The 23,361-nt window shown below is 39.5% G+C and overlaps 1 protein-coding gene across 7 annotated transcripts in view; it reads left to right on the forward strand.

Annotated features, from left to right (window-relative positions):
- NSUN3 (NOP2/Sun RNA methyltransferase 3) overlaps nt 1-23,361 on the forward strand; it is a 106,002-nt gene that overhangs the window by 22,752 nt on the left and 59,889 nt on the right. For 6 of the 7 annotated variants that reach the window (XM_036350331.1, XM_036350335.1, XM_036350332.1 and 3 more), the window contains 2 exons: nt 11,081-11,235; nt 12,242-12,363. In XM_036350331.1, coding sequence (XP_036206224.1) covers nt 11,081-11,235; nt 12,242-12,363 — 277 coding nt within the window. Of the gene's footprint in view, nt 1-11,080; nt 11,236-12,241; nt 12,364-19,962; nt 20,176-23,361 lie in introns of those variants that run through there. The other variant, XM_036350337.1, reaches the window with a different exon arrangement.

A 23,361-nucleotide genomic window follows, 5' to 3' on the forward strand; every position in this document is an offset into this window, starting at 1 on the left:
ACTGGGCATGCGTCTATTCTCCCCTTGTCCAGTCCCTTCCCCCAGCAATCTGTGGGGGATAGACTGGTGATTCCTTGGGGAGTGTTAAACTGCAGCTCCCTGGCAAATCTGCACAAATGGCACACCTATAATATTTGGCCTTTCTTTTGCTCCTTTCCTGTTATTAATAACTAGGTTGATTACAACGGTACCAAAATGTCCTTTCTGAATACTAAAGTCAGTATCCCAAAAGTCAGCTCTAGGGTTGCAAAACTTTGGTCCCTTTCATCTCATTAAAAAGGTAGAAAGAAACAGATGAAGTTAATTTTTATAATACATTGTAATCCAGTACATCCAAAATTTCATTTCAACATGAAATTAGAATAAAAATTTTAATGAGATATTTTGCATTCTTATTTTCTTAGAAAATTTCCAAAATTAGTGTGTATTTTATACTTACAGCTCATTTCATTTGAACCAGCCCACAAGTGGGACAATGCAATTCTAAAAGATTTAAAGTTCTTTTGAAGTGAATTGTCATTTACCATTATTCCTAGTACAAAAATGATGAAATGTATATAATGTATATTTTCATAAATATTTGTTAAAAGTAATTAGTCAACATTCATCATCATTTTTTTTAATGAGACCATGGGACTTAAAAAAATTACTTATAGCTAGATGAGATGGGGTTTAGCATTAATTCTATCTCTTTTGTTTGTTTGATGGTTTTGTTTTTATAAGTGCAAATGCTATTGTTCACATAGGTAAGAAGATGGAAGTAGTGGGAACTGTGTTATATAGTAGGTTGACTAGTTTTTTAAGTTCCTGAATTATAACCCACATCACACAGTTATCTTTCATCAAGCTTTATTTTAATTATCAGCTAGGTGAGCACTCTCTAGGTTCCCTTTTTATTTTGTTGAAGGCAAAGTATTGGAACCATCTCAGTTACAAAAGGCTGTGACTGTCACCTCATTCACTTTCTCAGCCAAGGCTCCAATGTGTTGAACTTTGGTGCTTTGGAGGTTTCTACGCCCTGGCACAGTTTTCAGTAATAAGCTTCTGGATGGGTAGGAAGTTGGCTCCCCATATGTAAAGTTGGTGAAGGTGCCCTGACTCAAGCCTTCTCCTCCTTTAGGAAGTTGATCTGAAAATTGATTCTTACGAAACTGTCCACGCCCATATACAGTGGGGCCTTGACTTACGAGTTTAATTCGTTCCGTGACGGAGCTCGTAACTCAAATTACTCGTATGTCAAATCAGTTTTCACCATTACAATGAATTGAAATGCCATTAATCCGTTTCGGACATCCAAAAAACACCGCAATTGTTTTGTTAAATGTTTTTAAATAAGAAAAATGTATTTAAAAATAATGAATACTGTATAAAAACACAATACTGAACAATAGAATGTAGTGCAATAAACTTGTTTTATTAAGTTTAATGTACAGCATTTACCTTGGAGATCAAACGACTTAAAGATGCTGATGGAGTTGGAGGAGAAAGGCTGAACTGAATAACTGAATCTTATTTGCTGATTTTTGCCCTTTTCGCCACGCTTTCATCACTTTTATCTACAGGAGTTTTCGATAAAAACCTGTCCAATGAGCTCTGTTCCATCCTCCCTTTCAGAATATTTCTGAAATGAGTTAGGCAAGTGTCATTAAATAGCTCCATCACACGCCCAGTTGCAATTTTTTCTGGGTGTTTCTTTTGAATAAAGTCTGAAAGTTTCTCCCACATTCCCAACATTTCCTTTATCTCACTTACAGAGATAACTTCCTCCTCCTCCTCCTCCGTGTCATCTATTTCCTGCAAAACCTCCGTGTGCTGCTGCGTCTGTAGCTCCTTTAGCTCCTGCGCTGTCAGTTCCTCGGAGTGCTCCTCGATGAGCTCGTTGATGTCACCTTCCTTTATATCCGCCGCTGCCTCACCATCTCTGACAGCGGAGTGAGTGCCGGTCCTCTTTTTAAAGTTTCGAACCAGCCCCGACTGGCTTTAAACGGCTCGCCCGATGCCTCGTCCATTGAAGTGCCTGGGGTCTGCTGCAGCAAATCAGTGTAAATAGCTCGTGCCTTCTCGCAGATTAGAGCCTTCGTCACGGTATCTCCTGCGAGCTGCTTCTCTGTTAACCACACCATTACCAGCTTCTCCATATTTTCACGGATAGATGTCCGCTGTTTAGAAATTATTTTAACGCCCTTGGCTGGAGTTGTAGCCTGTGTCGACTCCTTCTGCTTCAGTATGGTGCAGATCGTAGAAGTGCTACGCTCGTACTGCTTCGCCAAGTCGATTACATGCACACCTTGGTCATGTTTTTCAATAATTTCTTTCTTTAATTCAGTGCACATCATCCGCTTCTTCTCAGCACTGTCCTTCGCACTTACTTTCTTCAGATCCATGGTTGAAAAAACGAAGTTTTGCAAAATAACTGCAATCACAAATGCGAGCACAACACTGATGCTTCAACTAAGAGCTAACCGCTTAAAGTGAACGAGTGAGACACGTGATGCTGGGCTGATGTTGTGGCGTTCACTGTGACGTTTGCTGCGCCAACTAGCGGTGGGGTATCTGAAGCTGGCTCGTAACCCGAATTTTAGCTTGCAACTCAAAGCAAAAAATCGGCCGAGAGACGGCTTATATCTCGAAAAACTCGTTAGTCGGGACACTCGTAAGTCAAGGCCCCACTGTATCCCTTAGAACATTGTGTGTATCCCCGGGCCATGCGTATCCCAGTTTGAAGACTGCTCATTTATATCTCCATTTGAGAGCATTCCCTGTTGAAACAGATTACATTTTTATGAGAACCAGGAATCCAGTTGTACTAAGCTTTGGTACAAATATATAGTTAACAGTATATTTAAGAGCAAACATCCTGTGTGTTTCAGAATGGTGATTAAAACTCTGATATTACAGCTTGCTGTATTTTTATGTAAGAAATAACAAAAGATTATTTTGTAATAATTTAAGCTGAAGTTTTATGGAATCGTGTCATAAGGAGTACTGGGCTTTACTTTCACTCTGTACTCTTTGACAGTATTCTTATTTTGGCTGTTATATCAGTTTTGAAAATAGAATTTTTAGTATTGCAAAAGGTGGAAAAGAAATGTCAATTTTTGGTATCATTTTAAAGAGAGGGTGTTTTAATCTTAAATTATCTTTATTAGTAGGCTGTAAATATTTTACATGCTTATGGTAGGGAAGATGATTTGAAGGTGATTGAGGAATCCTAAGACAAATTAATATATTCTAGGACTTTGAAGTGGAGAAGAATCTTCTGTTCTTACATCAAGGGTAATGAACTACAGGCAGTGGTCCAAGTAAAGTAGCTTTTCATCTAAGTAGGACTAATGATAATGGTTTACTAAGAAGTACAGATGTCTTCATGCTGATGCTCAAAGCCCAAATTAGGTTAGCTACAGTGCTTGAATTTGGAATGCAGAAGCAATGCTAATCAAAGCTTTTATAAGCAAAATTTAAAGTGATGGCTTGGCTAAATGTGCACTTATACACCAAATTTCTTTGCATCACTGCTGAACTTTATTCTGGGCCAAGAGGCTTACAACTTTGAAGGATTAAATAGCTCATATTTGAGGTTGGTTAAAAAAAATTATTCTACTTCTCTGTTGGTCTAGCTACTCCCACTTGTAAGCACAGTGACAGACTATCCATTGGTTTTGTTGTTGTTGTTGTTGTTGTTGTTTGTTTGTTTTGGTCAACACAGTCTGTGATAAGTCCTGGTGTTTATAGAAAAAGAGCAAACAGTTCAGATTCAAAATAGGAAAACAATAATATATGAAGAATGACTTACCTTGGCAGAGTGGCTTGATCAGTTTCATGCTGTATCTCTCCAGGCATGAAATTCTCTTTGTTGTTAGTGATACATTTTTGACATCAGGTTAATCTTTGGTGATAGAGAAGATTAAAAAGATTCCTTTCTTTACTGTGAATTGCTCTTGGCTTCCTTCATACCCTATAGGTCAGTGATGGCGAACCTTTTGAGCTCGGCGTGCCAGCATTTTGAAAAACCCTAACTTAACTCTGGTGCCGTGTCACATATAGAAATTCTTTGATATTTGCAACTATAGTAAAACAAAGATTTATATTTTTCATATTTATTTTATATATTTAAATGCCATTTAACAAAGAAAAATCAACCAAAAAAATGAGTTCGCGTGTCACCTCTGACATGTGTGTCATAGGTTCGCCAACACTGCTATAGGTGCTATTTCTCCCCTTTTCTCCTACTAACTCCTTTCCGTTCTTCAGGTTTTTACTCAAGAATCCACTTCCCTAAATTCCCTGCATTAGTTGCATCTTCTTTGTGGGATAATAAAAATAAAAAACAACTTGGAACACTCAGTATGTGCCAAGGACTAAATTAACCACATTGCATAAATCTGTGTTTTTCAAACATTTTTAGTAGTCTCTGCTTCCAGCATTTTAGATTGAATTTCTTTATAAACATCTTTCTGAAGTCCTAGGGCTCTGAGGAACACAGTACATATGATCTCATTTAATGCTGCAACTCATTATTTGGGCATTGTCCCCATTTTAAACAAAACAAAAAGAAGTTGCCTAAATTGCCCTAGGTGAGTGGCAAGTTTTCACTAAAATATTAGCTGTTGCTTCTGTTCTACATTCTCTCAGTGTTACTCAGCTGCTGTCTTGTCCAACATCCTCCATTAGCCAGCTCCTGGAAGTTTACCTTTGTGTCTGTAACAACTAGCACTGTTCCCGGTCCATAACAGGTGATTAATAAACCAGAACCTTAGGGTATTTATACTCTCAAATGTATTTTAAAATTCATTATTACCATTTTGTATTTCTGTGTAAATTTGTTACATTGTTTCCAGATAGCTTTTTCAGCATGTTTACTATATGGACAGTATCATTATTACAATTTTTTCATAGAAAAGGACATATAAAACAATCATATTAGGAAATACCATACTGTTTTCCACAGTGGTTACTCCAGTCTGTATTCTCACAAATAGTGCATGAGAGTTCCCTTTTCTCCACATCCTTGCCAAAACTTGTTGTTTGTTAATTTTATTGGTGATAGCCATTCTGACAGGTGTGAGGTGATATCTCATTGTGGTTTTAATTTGCATTTTTCTGATGATTAGTGATGTTGAGCATCTTTTCATATGTCTATTGGCCATCTGTATGTCTTCGTTGGAGAAGTGTCTACTCAGGTCCTTTGCCAATATTTTAATTGGATTGTTTGGGGATTTTTGGTGTTGAGTTTTAAAAGTTATTTATAAGTTTGAATATTAATCCCTTATCAAAAGTATCAGGAATTATGTTCTCTCATTCTGTGGGTTATATTTTCATTTTGTTGATGTCCATTGCTGTGCAAAGACTTTTTAGTTTGATTTAGTCCATTTTGTTTATTTTTCTTTTGTTTCCCTTGCCCAAGGAGATACATCAGAAAAAATATTGCTATGAGAGATGTCTGAAGTTTTACTGCCTATATTTTCTTGTAGGATTTTTATGGTTTCAAGTCTAATATTAACTTTTTTAATCCATTTTGAGTTTATTCTTGTATATCATTTAAAAAGGTGATCTATTTTCATTTTTTTGCATGTATCTGTTCAGTTTTCCCAACACCATTTTTTGAATGAACTATCTTTACCCCATTGTATGTTCTGGCCTCCTTTGTCAAATATTAATCCCAGGGATCGGGCCTAAACCGGCAGTAGGACATCCCTCTCACAATCCTGGACCGCTGGCTCCTAATCGTTCACCTGCCTGCCTGCCTGGTCACCCCTAACTGCCCTCCCCTGCAGTCCTGATCCCCCCCCAACTGCCCTCCCCTGCTGGCCTGGTCACCCCTAACTGCCCTCCTCTGCAGGCCTGGTCCCCCCAACTGCCCTCTCCTGCTGGCCCGATTGCCCACAACTGCCCTCCCCTGCAGGCCATCTTGTGGTGACCATCTTGGACCACATGGGGGCTGCCATCTTGTGCGAGGGTGTGACGATCAAATTGCATATTACACATTTATTATACAGGATGTCACCCCAATAAATTCAACTAGACAAACAAAGAAATAATCACATTATGACTTATGGCTCCAAGGAATAATTAGAACAAAAAATAAGCAGAATTATTTTTTTTCTAAATTATGTGTACCAAAATAAATTAATGAGTGAAACTTTTTTTTAAGTTCCTTTTCATGGACCAAAGGCTGGCATATATAAATGCCTTAATGACTCTTTCAGGAATTTGTTAAATTCACCTCTCCCCTTCTACTTAGATGAAAGCATCAATATTTTGTTTAGTTTTTGACAATCTCAGCATGAAATTTATCTCAGTGTAATAAGACTTAATATTTATATGAAACCTGGGTTGTGATGCCGTATAGTGCATATTTTTAAAAGTTTAACCAACCTAAGACTATTTAAAATTAAATTCTCTAAGCAAAACAGTAATTTATGATAAAATTAGATTTCAACTGGGAGCTGTTTTAAAGCACTGAATTGAGAATCCTTACTAACACTATAATTTAATGAAAAACTACCTGATTTTCAGTTGTAGTAAATATTCTATTATGTTTAAGTATTTTTATTATAATGGCATGTTTCAAATAAACTCAACCACATTTAGTGAGTACATATTTTGTGAAAGGCATTGGATGGTAGGTGTAGAGCAGTGAGGGATATAGAAATTACTAAGACTTCTGTTTCCTGAGATATGGCAGACTAGGTACCATAACCAACCCTCCTGCTGAAAACAATCAAAAAGGGTAGGTAGGGTATAATATTAAAGAATGACATTATTATTAAATGTATTAATCATTTCCAAATACTCAATGGCCAAAATCTAAGAGATAGGAGGAACCTAGAAGGTACATTGAGCATTGAAGGTGGCTTTTGACTTTCTTGAGTGCATTTACTTAATCTTAAAAAACTTACATGTTGATTATTACTTCATGAAAATGCAGGAATAGAAGACAAAGCCAGAAACTGCCCAAGTAGAACATCTACTAGATTAAGTTACATAAAAGTGCTGTTCTCTCTATGTCAGGTAAACTAGGAAGAAATTGTCCTTTCCAAGGGACTGTTCAACTTTGGTGGTGGGAGAGGGCGGGAAATACCCTCTGAAATTTTGGAACCACAATTAAGGCAATGTACACCATTATAGTGAAGTCACAGAACACTGAAACTGCAAAGATCTTAATTGAAGCCAGGGAGGACATTTTACCTGCAATGGAACAACAGTTAGACTGAGAGTTGACCTTGAGAGTAACAACGGAAACCCCACATTCAGAGGAATGATGATTTCAATGGGCTAAGAAAAGATGACTGTGATTCCTGAAGTATAGTCACCTAAAAATCTTGGAGGAGCAAAAGTGAAATCCCCCCCCCCCCCCCTTTTTAAGACAAAAAGAAAGAGATAAGAGTTTGCCACCAACAATTCTGAAGGATATGCTTCAGGAAAAACAAAAACTCTATCCTAGTTGAAAGATAGAAGATACCAAAAAATAAAGATTTTTCCACCTGGGAAAATCTAACAGGCATTGGCTATAGAAGCCAATGATAATGTTTTGTGCAGTTAAAAATGTAAGCCAAATAAAACCCACATATATAATAACAGTGGCATCTAATTGGGTAAGGATTCTTACAAGATTCTTGTAAGAATCTTTTAGGAAGACTTGTAAAACTTTACTTAATTTAGACTTTTCTTTTACATATCCATGTTAAAACCTTAAGGGTTACTATTAAAAGACTAGAAATAGACTATGAAATCTGTAAACCATAAAATGGAGAAATAGAATTGAAGATAATTAAGACATGTTTGTTTGTTTTTTCCCTTTGCTGCTCTTGGTACCTACTAAGCAGTGGCGGAGACAGGGAGTAACTTCGGGGGCTCTCTTTGCCCCAGTTTATGAACCACACAGATTTGCTTGGCTTGGTGTTTCTTCCCACCCCTCACCTCAAAGCTTGAGTTGCTTTGATTTATTTCCAGACTGGAGGAACCTAGCCAAGGCTTATGGCCTTCCTGCAGGTGTCTGCTGCCAATGCTACCACTGCCACTAACCGAGGAGCCTCTGGAAGGGGGCCAGCTGACAAGCAGAGATGACCACGCCTGAGTGCTTGCAATACCTCGCCTTGGCACTCTCTGGCTTCCTTAGCATTTGCCTGGAAGGGCCAGGTAACACAGACCCGCTGTGTGTGGGAGTTACCAACACTTGGAATGAACATTAACCAAGGAAAGGCGGGAGACAGGAAGAAACTAGCAGATTGTTCTTTGTCTTTTCTTCCAAGGCTCAGTAATTCCAGACATATCCTGAGAGACTGAGCTAAGCTGTAGCCAGCTTGGTTACAGACCTTCTTACATTAGTGCTCCCTCCTTGAATGACTTACTTCCTTTTTTTCTCTCACTCATGCTTTCCTGGGATTGCACCCTTTTGATAACATAAACATTTGTCTTAAGCTGTGTTCTAGTGATGCCAGGCTAAGACACAACTTTGAGACACCTCTCCATAAGCTTCATTAGCAAATCCTCCAGAAACCATTCAAAATAAACATGAAAACTAAATAATAAAAATATCCTACCGGTGCATATGCAGCTCTAAGTTGATTTTCTACCTCTTCCTCCCTTTAACAAAATTGATGCCATCTCCTGAGCTATTGCCATATAGAAATTTGGAGTCCTGGTAGTAGAAAAGATAAGCAATACACTTGAACACCTCTCATCTGAGATAAAAATATGGTAAGTTCTATAGTAGAGGCACAAAATATGTTTGAGAAACGGACTAGTCAGCCAGGTTTGATGGAGTACAGAGTATGTTGGTGAATAGTGAGAGGTTAAAATGGAAAGGTTGTCTTGAGGTTTCAATATTACAGACCTTGAATTGAAGGCTAGGTACCTGAATTTTATTTAGTTGATGATGGGAAGTCAATTAAAAGTTTTTTAACAATAGAGTGACAATCAGAAGAAGACAACACATGTTATAAATATATAGAGATGTATATACATATACACACGTTTGTACATACATGTATGTATTTGAGACAAGGGTTTACAAAAATGTATCCCCCTCTGCATTAGAGTTTCAACTTCAATTAGTTCTCTTACTTTGCTTCCCTGGTAACCTGGCAGAGATTTTCACTATGTTTCTAGGCAGCATTGCTTCTGATAAAAATGACCAGATTGGTAAAATGCATGTGCACTGGGAGAAAGAATAAATAAACCTTAAGTGCAGTGATTCTTAACTTAGCATGTCCCTTGTGGGGGCCCTGGAAGCTATGCCTGTGGAGTTGTTAGACGAGGTATGGGCACCTGTGGGATGTGGGGCTTTTAAGCCAGGACAGCTCCACCTGCCCAATGTGAGTCTCATCCTGAATGGACCATCAGAAGGCCTTCCATGAAAGAGCAGTGTCTCACCCTGCCCTCTTGGTAAGCTGGTTCCTGTCCTGTGTAGGTTGGTGACAAATGTGATCTGCTTGAATGTTTAGTTAAATCAGATGAAAATCAAATGGTGAAAAGACCACTTTAAATAAGATCAAAATTATAAAAGTGATATGACTGACCATAAGAATATTGTGAAATATATATTAAAAAAGATACTTCAAATGAATTCAGAAGACAATTTAGGAAACATTTACAAATCAGATGGAAGATAAAGGGTTAATAACTATAATATATGTCTTGTTAATGAGAAAAATATAAATAATACAATAGAAAAAAGGGGGGGGGGCAAAGGCTAAGAATAGGCACTTGACAGAAAAGCAAAACCAAATGGTGAATAGACAAATGGAAAGATGCTCAGTTGTTAAGAGGTCAAGGATTACACCACAACATCGCATCCCATGTCAGGCTAATAACACTTCTTGTGGGAATTTGGTGGAGGGCCATGGTAGTAGTATTTACTAAAATTAATAATTTCCCTACTCAAACCTATCCATTCCTCTGGTACTACCACCTAATAGTAAAACCACATTATGAAAATAAACAAGGATGTTTATTGAATGTTGTTATTACTGACAACAATGTGAATGCCCAATAGTTGGTAATAGTTGAATAAAGGATGGAGTGGTTGGGCAGTTGGTGGAAGGGGTAGATGAAGAATGACATGAAAAAAATGATACCACAAAAGATAATCCTATTTGTGTAAATTTTTGTGCTGGTATATGTATAAAGAGATACAGTATGCTTATTTATCAAAATATTAAATGGCAGTTATCTGAAGACAAAGTTTCAGGTAATTTTTAATGTGTTTTCTTCATACTTTTATGAATTTTTTAAAAAAATACTTGTATTTAAATATATATTATATAATTATATTACACATAACTTATAGCACAATGAAAATATATATATTCAAATAAAGGAAAATCAAAACATGGACTTTATTAGGGAGAGAGGCATTTGCTAAGTGCCTTCTGTAAAGTAGTTTTCCCTTATCCACATTTTCTCTCTCTGTGGTTTCAGTTGCCCAAGGTTAACCATGATCTCAGAATATTAAATGGAAAATTCAAGAAATCAGCAGGGAGTTCTAAATTGTGCTCCATTCTGAGTAGCATAATGAAATCTTGCACTGCCCTGCTCCATCCTGCCCCAGATGTGAATCATCCCTTTGTTTGGCTTAACCATGCTCTCTCTCTACCCCACCCACTGAAGTCTCACAGCTCATAACGTGGGCCCATCTCTTTCTAACCAGAGTGATAATTGCATTTTACATGCTTTTCCCACATACCACACATCTTCCTTTATTTAGCATGAAGCTGTTCTGTCCTGGAAGGAGCTCTGTATATGTAATAGAATATGTCATTTACTCTTAACAGCTTTAAGGGAGAATTGAGGTGTTTGTTGTATATTACAGGTTTTTACTTCCAAAATTAAGTTTGAATGAGTAAATATTGAGAGTTCCTGAGAAGCTGTATAAAAGCAAAACTATTAATGTTTTATGTAGTGTGTGTGAGTTTCTGTTGTTTTTTTTTTTTTTAAGAATAATAATAATATTTACCTTTGAGCCCTATTTCTGCATAAATATAATACATTTATTTCTGTTTAAATTTAGTCAACCAAAAGTAGAAGTTTAACAATTCCACTGCATTCATTTTAAAACTTTAAAATTCTTTATCTTTAGGTTATCTTCATTGTAATGAATATGATAGTCTGAGATTGAGGTGGCTGAGGCAGACGTTAGAATCTTTCATCCCGGAGCCTTTGGAAAATGTAATTAAAGTGTCTGAATTGGATGGCAGAGAAATGGGAGATGCCCAGCCTGAAAAGTTTGACAAGGTACTTTATTACATTGTGACAAACGGATGGACGCCCAGGGATACCACTGTTGTGTTGTGTTGTTTTGTTTTGTTTTCCATCTGTTTCCAGACAGAGCCTGATACATTCTTTTTAAATATATTTTATTGATTTTTTACAGAGAGGAAGGGAGAGGGTTAGAGAGTTAGAAACATCGATGGAAGAGAACCATCGATCAGCCGCCTCCCGCACATCTCTCACTGGGGATGTGCCCCCAACCCAGGCACATGCCCCCAACTGGAATCTAACCGGGGACCCTTCAGTCCGCAGGCCAACGCTCTATCCACTGAGCCAAACCGGTTTTTTTAGTACCCTGGGAAATTCTGATAAGTGAACTTGGAAGTAGTTTTCATTTGATGGTCAGCATGGTTCAAAGGAAGCGGTAACATTGGGATTGGAGATTATAGAATGTTTTTTCTTTCCAGTTATTTCAAAGATATTTAGGAAAAGATCAGATATTACTTGTATCAGTACACAAACATGTGCATTGTATTGTTCTAATTTGGTAACATTTCATATCAGAATATGATAGTTGAAGAAAAAGAACATTTCAGTAAACTGAAATTGAAATATTAGTTACTAAAAATAAATGCTGAGAATGCAGAAATATAATATCTGTTTAAAATGAGTCACTTTAATAAAATCTTTTGCTGTAGTTGTCAAGTATATGAAATATTAGTGAACATTAGTAGAGTTTTAGTCCTCCCCCATTCATATTCTTTCCCTCTCTCTCTCTCTCTCTCTCTCTCTCTCTCTCCCTCTCTCTTTCCCCTCCAAAAATTCAAACACTGAAAGTGCACAGGAAATTTGTTGAAAGTATTAGTAAAGAAATGTCATAAAGAAGAATTATCATGGCGTATTTTTGGCTTTAAAAGAAATGTCTTTATTTGCTATTTTTGGTCATGTTTTACATAGCTTCCCTATATACTTTGTGTCTGAGGATGTATTTTCAGCACATATTTGCATTATGTATTCTCTTTTTCCCTAGGTGTTAGTTGATGCTCCATGTTCAAATGATCGAAGTTGGTTGTTCTCTTCTGATTCTCAGAAGGCAGCCTGTAGGATAAGCCAAAGGAGAAAGTTGCCGATTCTACAGATAGAACTCTTAAGGTAAGGGCTGTTAATGCAAACTTTTATTTTGGTTCTAATGTAATTTAAATAAATGTGACAAAACATGACACAAGGATGTCCCCAAATAGAAGGTTTCCTATGTAGATGTCCAAAGACTGCACCCAGATAATTCTCAATCTTATTCCTCCAAAAGCTACACCCAGAAAATTCTCAATCTTATTCCTGGAAAGGCTGCACCCAGAAAATTCTTAATCTTATTCCTCCAAAGACTGCACCCTCTTAATTCTCCATTTTATTTCTCCAAAGATTGTACCCACGTAATTCTCAATCTTATTCCTCCAAAGGCTGCATCCTCATAATTCTCAATCTTACCCCTTTAGAGGCTGCACCCAGGTAATTATCAATCTTATTCCTCCAAAGACTACACCCAGGTAATTCTCAATCTCTTCCCTTTCAGTTCTCATGCTGGAATGTTCCTTCTGCCCCTGCCCTGATAATGAAGTACTGTATTACTGTGCATTGTCTTTTAAAAGGCACTAGTGATTTTACTGTGGTTTAAAATTGTTTTCTTATTGGGACCATCCCAAACCTAGGTTTCATCACCTTATTCTTTCATCAGGATTTGAACCAGAATGCAACTTTGGATCCTATGTTTTCCTTCTATTTATATTCTTAATTTGCTTTTAATTAGCTTATCCCATACATTTTGGGTTTCCTTAGGCAACTAATGTTAGTTAGAGCTCTTTTCTATTTATCAGATGGCTTCAACTGATATAAGACACTGTCTCCCAAATTTGGGTCTAAGCTCAGCTATTTCTCCTTTGTCTCAGAACTTTATATTCAGTATTCTGCCAGAGATGTCTATTTGGAAGTCACTCAGATATACAGAAACTCAATTTGTCAAGAGAGAACTCATAATTTCTAGTGAACTTCTGCCCCACCCATTAACAAAACAGAAAACAAAATAGAAATCCCACCAACCTGTCTCTTTTCCTCTCTTCTATCCTATATAATAAAAGCCTAATATGCAAAGTGTCTGGTCGTCCAGTCATCTATTCAACCAATCTAAGCATAATATGCTAGTGATATGCTAAGGCTGCTCAACCGCTCACTATGACGTGCACTGACCACCAGGGGGCAGACAGTCGACTGGTTGACCATAGCTATGACATGCACTGACTACCAGGGGGCAGACGCTCTGACCAGTAGGTTAGCTTGCTGCTGGGGTCCGGCTGATTGGGACTGAACGAGACAGGCCAGACATGCTCTGGAGCCTTCCTGCAGTCCCTCCCTGGCTGGCCAACCTCTCGCATCCCTCCCCGGTCCTGATGGTGCACTGGTGGGGTCCCTTGGCCTGGCCTGCACCCTCTCACAATCCAGGCTAAGGGACCTCGCTCCCTGAGTGCACGAATTTCGTGCAACAGGCCTCTAGTACAGTGATGGCGAACCTTTTGAGCTCAGTGTGTCAGCATTTTGAAAAACCCTAACTTAACTCTGGTGCCGTGTCACATATAGAAATTCTTTGATATTTGCAACCATAGTAAAACAAAGACTTATATTTTTGATATTTATTGTATATATTTAAATGCCATTTAACAAAGAAAAATCAACCAAAAAAATGAGTTCGTGTGTCACCTCTGACACACGTGTCATAGATTCGCCATCACTGCTCTAGTATCTCAATAATTGCCATGCCTACCACCTTGCATTTGCCCAAGTCAAAGTTCATCTCCAACTCCCCTTTCTCATATGCAATCTATCACTATGATATTTTAGTTGTATCTGTATATTTCTCAAGCCCATCTAACTCTTTTCATCCTTATTAGCCTAATCTAAGCTACCAGCATCTGTCCTCTAAATTATTGCAACTGGCTCCTAACTGTCCTGAATATCTCCAGGTGTGAGCTCTACTTCACTCACCATGATAAAGCCAAATCTGATCTGAAATGTAGATCTGATCTTGTTATTTTTCTTTTTGAAATTCTGCAGTAATTCCCCATTGCCATACGATGTCAAGTTCTTTAGTATGATATTGAAGTCCTTTTTGGATATGGTTCATTCTTATTTCACTTACCTCATGTTTCAGGACTCCATTGCATTGTGTTCCAACTGTGCAGCTCCTCACACTCACTTTACAGTATCTCATTTCTGAGGCATTTCCTGTTCCTTTTGCTTAAAAGTTCTTCTAACTCATTCTCTCCTTTCTCTTGATTAACTCTACTGGTTCTTACCTGACTCCCTAGGACTGAGATTGATATCCCCCTTCTGTCTTTCACTTTACTTAAAAATGTATTGATTGTTAGTTCCTCTGCTTGACATTTGCCCAGTACTCGTCTCTCTCCTCAACATGACCGTAAGCCCCATGGGAGCAGGGATTGTCTAATGGTTTTTATTCCCATTATATGATTTGTTTCTTGGAATGTAGAAGGGGGGGGGTCAATAAATAATTTTTTAAAAACACGAAATTATAAGGGCTGAGTATTTAGAATTCACATCTGTAATTAAATTTAGAGCAAAGTTAATCTGACAAAAATAATGATATGATCATTATCGTGCTGTATGGTAATTAGGCTTAAATGTAAAGCAATTCACATAATTTATTTTTATTAGTATTGCTTTTACTTAAAAGCAATAGTTTAGTTTAGGTTTTCCCCATGTAAATACATTTCCCCTTAACGTCATATAACATTTCAATCATCACAAAGACCCTGCATTTACATAAAGCTCCTATAGGCACCTTCTTATGTCCTAACAACTGGGGCTCTTTTTCAGTGGCCTCTCCTCTCTTCCATCATCTTACTCCCGCAAGCACCACATCACTTTAGTAGCGTATCCACAGGGCACAAAATTGACATCTCAGTCACAATGGTTGTAGGTGTTCATGCAGTCATATGTGATGGGGAAAGACCATCATACCAGCCATCGCCCATTCTTTTCCTTGAGCAGTTAAACTATATTCCTTGACTCTGCTGCTTGGTCTGTGTGAGGTTTTGGAGCCACTTGAAGCAGCTGAAATTCTTGAACCCCTTGGCTGTGTGATTATAATGATAAAGGGGATGGTGGGGATATCCCAGCTATAGGCACAGAAAATGGTTCTAAGTCTCTGAAATCTACAAGTCTGGGGATTAAAAAGATAATGGGACAAAAATAATTCCAGCCACAATCTCTCTTATTTCCTGACTCCAAAAAATGAAGAAAGGCTATAGTATTTTTCTCATCAGGGATGAATAGATCACTGTATCACATACAAAAAAGTTTCTCTTTCTTTTGGATTGATAGTGGATCCTCATTTGTATTTGCAAAGAACAATTAGAAAGCTAGCAAGTAAATACTGCCTAACCTGGTATTGTTGACAAGATGGCACTCAGAGGGAGAAAAGGAATAGAAAGGATATGTGAGAAACAAATAAGGAAAACTTGTAATATATATATATATATATATATATATATATATATTATTGATTTCAGAGAGGAAGGGAAAGGGAGAGAGAGAAACATCAATGATAAGAGATTGGCTGCCTCCTGCATCATCTCCAACTGACTGGGCCATGACCTCCTGGTTCATAGCTTGAAGCTCAACCACTGGTCAGGCAGGAAGACTTCTTGATTGGCCTAGACTTGTGTCTGCTTTCGTTTGCTGACAGATGTATTCAAAGGTACTTGATGCTCTCTATGGCTATATAGTCATTTACCTTATCAGAAACCATTCATATTTATAGTAAATAGGCAGCCTGCATAGTATTCAGAATTTTAGCTTATGAAAACACTATATTCTACAACCAAATATTAATCTTGTACAAATTTTTATGAATGTGATACTTAAATGAAAAAAGACACTTTATTTATTAGAAGTTTCTTGATATTAAATTTTTTAGAAGGACTAATATTAATGGATATGGTATAGTAAAATATATGTAATAGTCTTTCAAAAATTCTTTAAAAAATTAATGAATGTATATAATCATGAAAATAATCTAACCTGGTATTTTAACATGAAAAGCATACTGGAAGGCACAGTGATGACAAGAGAAAGATCTCAAAGCAGATGAGCTCATTGTATACTTATTAAGGACTCTCTGATTTGTCCACACAGAATTAGAAAAGTTAGAATCTTCTATTTACTTGATAAAACATGAAAAGTTACATACAACTTCTCTCAAACATCTGTCCCCCCAAATCATTTTCAGAAGATGAGAATGTGGGAAGGGGATATAAGGAATAATTGAAGAGAAGCCAATTCTAATTATAGAGTGCCAATTGAAAGTATACATTTATTATTATTATCTCTCAAAATAATTTCTGAGACCATTTCTATTACATAATATACATGTACATACTACATAATCAGATTGTCTGCCTCATTTTTAATTTAAATATATTAAGAAAAACAGTGGGGAAATATGCTAAAAATGATTTATATGTAGTCTTTTTAGAAAGTGACCATGTTTTCTGTGCAAGAGAAATTTACATGATTTTTAGGTGGGAAAGTATGAATTGAAGAGTATGATTTATAACAAAAATATAGGTATCTTATTGCAGTAATGTTTCATGTCATCCATTTCCTCAGAGGAAGTCAGTCACATTTAAAATACTGACCCCTTTGGGTTTTCTTTTCTCATCAGTTGACAAGTAAAATCCAGTTTGTGAACTCATTGAAAAAGGAAGCTTAGATTATTTTGTAACATTTTGAAAATTCGTATAAATCATCTGTACAACAGTCCTTAAAAAGTGGTTCTTTGACAGTGAAAATTGTATTTCAAAAGAAACATTGAAAAAAACAGCACCAGCATTGTATCTGTTATGCTCTTGAGCTAAGAGATACCTAATGACTGTGGAGCATGGGCCTTCATCATTCATCAACACAGCACCCAAAATGTTGATGTGTTCATAGTGGAAAAATAATCTTTAGACATATAATTATACTAGTGGCCCGGTGCATGAAATTTATGCACTTTAAAAGGTAATTAATTAGAGGAAATATTTTAATATTGCTATTTGCCCTTTCTCTATAATAGAAGTGTCAGAGATGAAAGAAAATTAGTAAAATGTATATGAAAATCTTCTTCCTGTCAGAGTCTGGGGCACGCCGTGGGACCCAGAGTCAAGTCCTCGCCCACCTACACACACCTCGAAATTGCGCGAGACCCAGACCCAGCCAGCCCCACCCCCATTGGGCTAGATCCAGACCTGGCCGGCCCCACCCCCATCAAGCCCCGCTGGGCAGAGGGTGCACCCTCAGGTCCCCCAGCCCGGCTCTGGGAGGGGGGCACAGCCTCAGATCCCCCATCAAGCCCTGTCAAGTGGGGGAGCACAGCCTCAGGGCCCCTGTCAAGCCCCACCAGGTGGGGGGCGCGCAGCCTCAGATTCTCTGTCAAGCCCTGCCGGGCGGGGGCGGGGGGGGCGCAGCTTCAGGTCCCCTGGAGCACACTGGGCAGGGTGCGCAGCCTCAGGTCCCCGGGCCAGGGTGGGGCACACAGCCTGAGGTCCCCTGTCAAGCCCCGCAGGGTGGGGGGCAGGGCCTGAGGTCCTCTGGCCCGGCGCCAGGACAGAGGTCACTGCCTGAGGTCGCCCGGCCCAGCACTGGGGCAAGGGGTATGGCCTGAGGTCCCCTGACCCCGGTCTGGGTGCGGGGGCGCACCTTGAGGTCTCCCGTTAAGCCCCGCCGGGCAGGGGGCGTAGCCTCAGGTCCCCCCTCAAGACCCGCCAGGTGAGGGGGTAGTGGCCTGATGTCCCCCATCCTGGCACTGGGGCGGTGGCATGGCCTGAGGTCCCCCAGGTTGGGGGCACACTTTGAGGTCCCCCGTCAAGCCCAGCCGGGCAGGGGGTGCATCCTCAGGGCCCCTTCCCTGGCCCAGTGCCTACCGATCGCTCATTATGGCTCATTACGGGAACCCTGCCTCCACTGTGGGCACAGCCATCTTGTGACGGTGTGAGGGTTAATTTGCATATTCCGTCTTTATTATATAGGATTAGAATGGAATAGTCCCACCACTATTTCAGATATGTATATATTTTCTTTTTAAAGTTAACTAATTCAGTTAACTTTGCATGCTATCATCATATGCTTAGTCTTATGTTTGAAATCTCTAAGACAAAGGCAAGCCACTGTTAATACTACTACTACTACTGTTGTTGTTAACTACTAATTTTCTTTTTCTTCCTCCTCCTTTTTCTTCTGTTTTCTTTAAGTTAGGTGTCAGGAGTCAGAGAGTCTGAAATTAAAAGTCTGTAATTTGTTGGGGCAAAGTTCATGCTTCTTTTCAGTAAGAGTATACAGATCACAATATTCCACATTAAGTGAAATTATAAAAGATTGAGAAGACATCCATAGCTATAACGTGTAGCTATTGTATTTTCTGTCATAAAATTATGTGTCAAATGTAGATTAACAGTATGACATACAATATTTAAAATAATTTATCAGCTTTATTGATTTATCCAACATTTATTCAGTATCTACTTTGTATTAGGAATGTTACTAGGAACTGAAGATACTAAAATATATAGGAAATGATCCTTGTTCTCAAGGTCTGCAGGGCAATTATCATAAACGTAATAAGAATGTAATAATAGAAGGAATAGTTAGGGTGCAGAGGGAGCAAGAGGGGGGACACCTAACTTTGCTGAGGATAAGGATATGGTATGGGCCTAAGAAGGTCTATTTTACCAAACAAGAAACAGGTAAATATTTAAACTGAAAATATATTTTCTAATTTTTTTTTAATCATAAAAGTAATATAGTCTCATAAAGCCGTTGGAACATACAAAAAATATAAAGAATAATATAAACCATCTATTGAAAGAAACTGTTATTTTACTGACATTTCCTTTGACTGCATATAGTATTTATAAAATAGAAATTATAGTGATACACAATTTGATATCTTTTTCTACTTAATTTATTAGGAAAATTTAATTATTAAGTAGTCCTTGAAATCATACTTATGAAATGGCATCATATGAAATCCATTCATTCACTTATTCAGGTAGGACTATGAAAGACTGCTTTTTCTAATTGATTAAGAAATAATTACAAAACATATCTTAATGGAGATTAAAACATGAGGTTTTTTTAATGATCCAAGCAAGAGCCTGATAACTTTTTGGGGAAGGAGTTAGCAGGTGGCCTGTGATCATTTCTCTTTTGATTTCCCAGGAGACACTCTCATGGAAAGAAAGTAGGTAGGTAACCCAGTTAAACATGTTGATAACTGACCTCTTTGGTAAATAAACTAATGAACTTTACTAAGAGGGAAACTCTAAGAGGAAACCTCTTGCTTATGGCTTACTTTGAGGAGGATGTCCTTGGTTAGGACTGCCTGTGATAAACACATCTTAGAATCTATACATTTATGAGGCATGGCTTCTTGGAGAGAACTGTTCAACTCTTGAGATGTGACAAGCTAAATGCTTACCATGTGTGAGTTGATCAGTGAATTTTGCTTAGAGAGCTCATCTATTATTACTGACTAGAAAACATTCTGAGCTAGAAACAGGATTTAGGAAGCTGCATTGAATGTCCCTGCTTCTCTTATGCCACTTGGTTGCTTGTATACTTGAGATTATTAGTTAAGCGTGATAGTAGGTAAGATCTCTGGTTCATGAGAATCTGATTTGACAATCTAATCCTTTGTTTTAGCTCACCCCTAAATCTCAGCTAGGTACCTCTAATGAAGCTAAATTGAAAACATCATTTGGATCAGAGTCCCAAGTGCAAACCTCTTATTCCAGCCCCACATCTAAATCTTGGAACTCAATCATCTCATCCAGCCAGCTGCTAGGAACATGATTATATCCTGTTCATGGAATCATGATTGAGAGGATGAAGGGATAGGACCTGTTGTACCAGAGCTCAGGTAGGTCCAAGAAAACAAGAGGTCATTAACGCTAATGAATAGTGACTTGATCCATTTGATCTCCATCCACTAATCAGATAATAACAATGGATACCATTCATTGACTACATTAGCTACTTCTTTCCTCTGGCAACAACCACACTGTGAGGGCACAGGCCGGGCTGAGGGACCTGTCCCATCCCCTAGTGCACGAATTTTGTGCACTGGGCCTCTAGTGTTGAATAATATTGGTGAGAGTGGACATCCTTGTCTTGTTCCTGATCTTAGAGGAAAAGCTTTCAGTTTATCATCATTAAGTATAATATTAGCTGGCCTTTATTATTCCTTCTATTCCTATTTTACTGAATGTTTTAATTATAAATGGATGTTGTATCTTATCAAATAATTTTTCTGCATCTACTGATAAGATCATGTGAGATATCTATATATATAAAAGCCAGTGACTGGAATGCTGGAATGACTGGAACGACCAGTTGCTATGATGGCCACCATGGCCAGCAAACTGCCAGATCGAGGGGGGTGGGGACAGCCAGCCAACCTCCTGTGGACCCTCCCCTTGGCTGGCCCTGGCCCTGATCGTCCTCTCCCATCCCAATTGAGGGTGGATGGCCGGCCAACCCCCCCATGGCACCTCCCCGTGGCCGGCCCTGCCCCTGATTGCCCCCCCCCCCACCCCAATCAGGGGCAGGGCCTGCAGGCCAACTGTGGCCCCTCCCCCCAGCCAGCCCTGCCCCCAATAGGCCCCCACCACCCCAATCGGCCCGTGTCTCTCCCCCCCCCCCCCCCCCAGCCAACTCTGCCTCCTACTAGCCCTCCACTCTAATCAGGGGCAGGGCCGACTGGCCAACCACCCATGGCCTCTCCCCAAGGCCGCTGGCCCCCAATCGCCCCCCCTCCACCCCATTTGGGAGTTGGGCTGGCCGGCCAACCTCCCATGGCCCCTTGCCCGGCCGCTGACCCCCAATTGGCCCCCCACCCAATTTGGGCATGGGCTGGCTGGCCTGCCACCCACAGCCCCTCCCCACGGCTGGCCCCACCCTCAATCAGCCCCCCCAACCCCAATCGGGGGCGGGGTCTGCCGGCCAGTTGCCCATAGCCCCTCCCCACAGCCAGCCTGGCCCTGATCGGGCCCCTATCAGGGCAGGCTGGCCAGCCAACCTCCTGCTGTCTACTCCTCCCGACAGGCCCAGCCCCGATCTGCCCCAATTGGGGCTGGGCCAGCTGGACCCCACCCATGCACGAATTTATGCCCTGGGCCTCTAGTTTGTGTGTGTGTGTGTGTGTATATATATATTTTTTTCTTCTTACTGATTTCATAGAGGAAGGGAGAGGGAGAGAATCATTGATGAGAGAGAATCATTGATCAGCTACCTCCTCCACGCCCCCTACTGGGAATCAAGTCTACAACCCAGGCATGTGCCGTGACTTCGAATTGAACCGTGACCTTCTGGTTCATAAACTGATGCTCAACCACTGAGCCACACCAGCTGGGCCCTCTGCATCAGTTCTTAATTCCTATTTTAGATATCACTAATTCTTTCCTCTATCTCGCTGGTTCTGTTTTTTATCCTCAGTATTTTACTCTTAATCTCCTTAATTGCATGCTTCATTTTCAGGATTTCTTATTGCTTCTTTTTTAGTTTCATTCTCCTAGAACCTAAAAGGGTCCCCGATTGGAGAGGGTGCAGGCTGGGCTGAGAGAAACCCCCTCCACGCACTAATTTTGTGCACCGGGCCTCTAGTGTGATATAAATGACAGAGAATTCAAGATTGCAGTTCTGAAAATATTCAATGAGATGCAAGAATACTTACAGGCAATTCAGTGCACTCAGAAAATCAATCAATGAACAACACAAGTACTTTACCTAGGTCCTAGAAGTTCTGAGGTCTTTGGCCTTGCTCTGAAGTTACTGGCTGCCCAAGTTATCACTCGAGGTGGTGAATTTTTCTACATTGTCTTGGTCTTTTTCTGGATCATTTTTATTCAGTTCCTCATTTGGCCTGTGATAATGGCCACATATTGTTGGTTTTATAGCTTTTGTAGGTTTTCTTGAAGGGGTAGGAATTTTTGGAAAGGCTCCTTTCCTTGAACTCCCTTAAAGACATCTTTTCACCCCCATAGATATCTTTAGTACCTGGAAGGACAACAGAGTGAGTGCAGAAGGACATTGCTTTGTGGGGAAATGGCTGGGATGAAAGGGAAAAAAGTCTTCATGAGAAAAAGTATGGGTTGAGGATGGAATCTTCCAGGCAAGACCAGGGAGTCTTGGGGATATGCCACTAAAGAGGAGGAGAAGAAGTTTGGGTGTGGTCCTTTCATCCTTGACACTGGACCTAGGTTAACAGGGCTTCTTCCTCTTTTACCTTCTTTTGGTGAATGGGGTTGGTTGTTACATAACTGTGCTAGGAGTTTGTGGTTTCCTGGTCATCTTCACCATGTCAAAATTTCCAAGGGCCCTACCCAGGCCTCCTGAACATATGCTTTTCTCTAGGACAATGAGGGGCCACACCCCCTAGGCTTTAATTAATCAGGAAGCCTCTCCTCCAGCTAATGGTAGCTCTGGGAGAGAAACTTAGACATCATACAGCACCATTCTGACACTTCCATGGGGAGGGGTGAGGAGGCCGAGATGCTTTGGTAAGAGAAAGGGGGCATTTCTTTTGCACTCCTAAGCCTTCTCAAACCTATTGACCCTATGTTCAATTCTGATGGGTCACATGGTAGGGAGATGATGCTTCCTCCAAACTTTTCCCTAGGACACCCATTTAGTGGCTCATTGTTCTTTCTCATCCTTCACCATTAGCTCATTTTCATAAGATTTACCTAAGATCTTTTCTAGGTAATGTGACTGTCTCTGTGGAGATGTGAATCATCCTGCTTCTCTAGTACAGGTTGCTCTTATGCACCTTGAAAACCATTCACTTCTTGGCTACGACCAGAGAAATTTACCATCTCACCCCCCTTTTTCCACTGTCCATATGGCTCTCCCAACTTTCTGTTTTCAAGGTTGAAATCATTGCCTTTAGGCTGTCCTTAATGAATAGAGTTGCTCAACTGGTTATCTTAGCTTTGTTTAAAATCTTGGGGGTGATCATAGTAGATATGGTATCTAGATTTGGGGTTTAACAGTATAAGGTGAATGAGGCAGGAATTTAAAATTCCCGAAGTTGGGCTTCCTGTT

This window comes from Myotis myotis, unplaced genomic scaffold (genome assembly GCF_014108235.1).
Source record: "Myotis myotis isolate mMyoMyo1 unplaced genomic scaffold, mMyoMyo1.p scaffold_m19_p_2, whole genome shotgun sequence".
NCBI lineage: Eukaryota > Metazoa > Chordata > Mammalia > Chiroptera > Vespertilionidae > Myotis > Myotis myotis.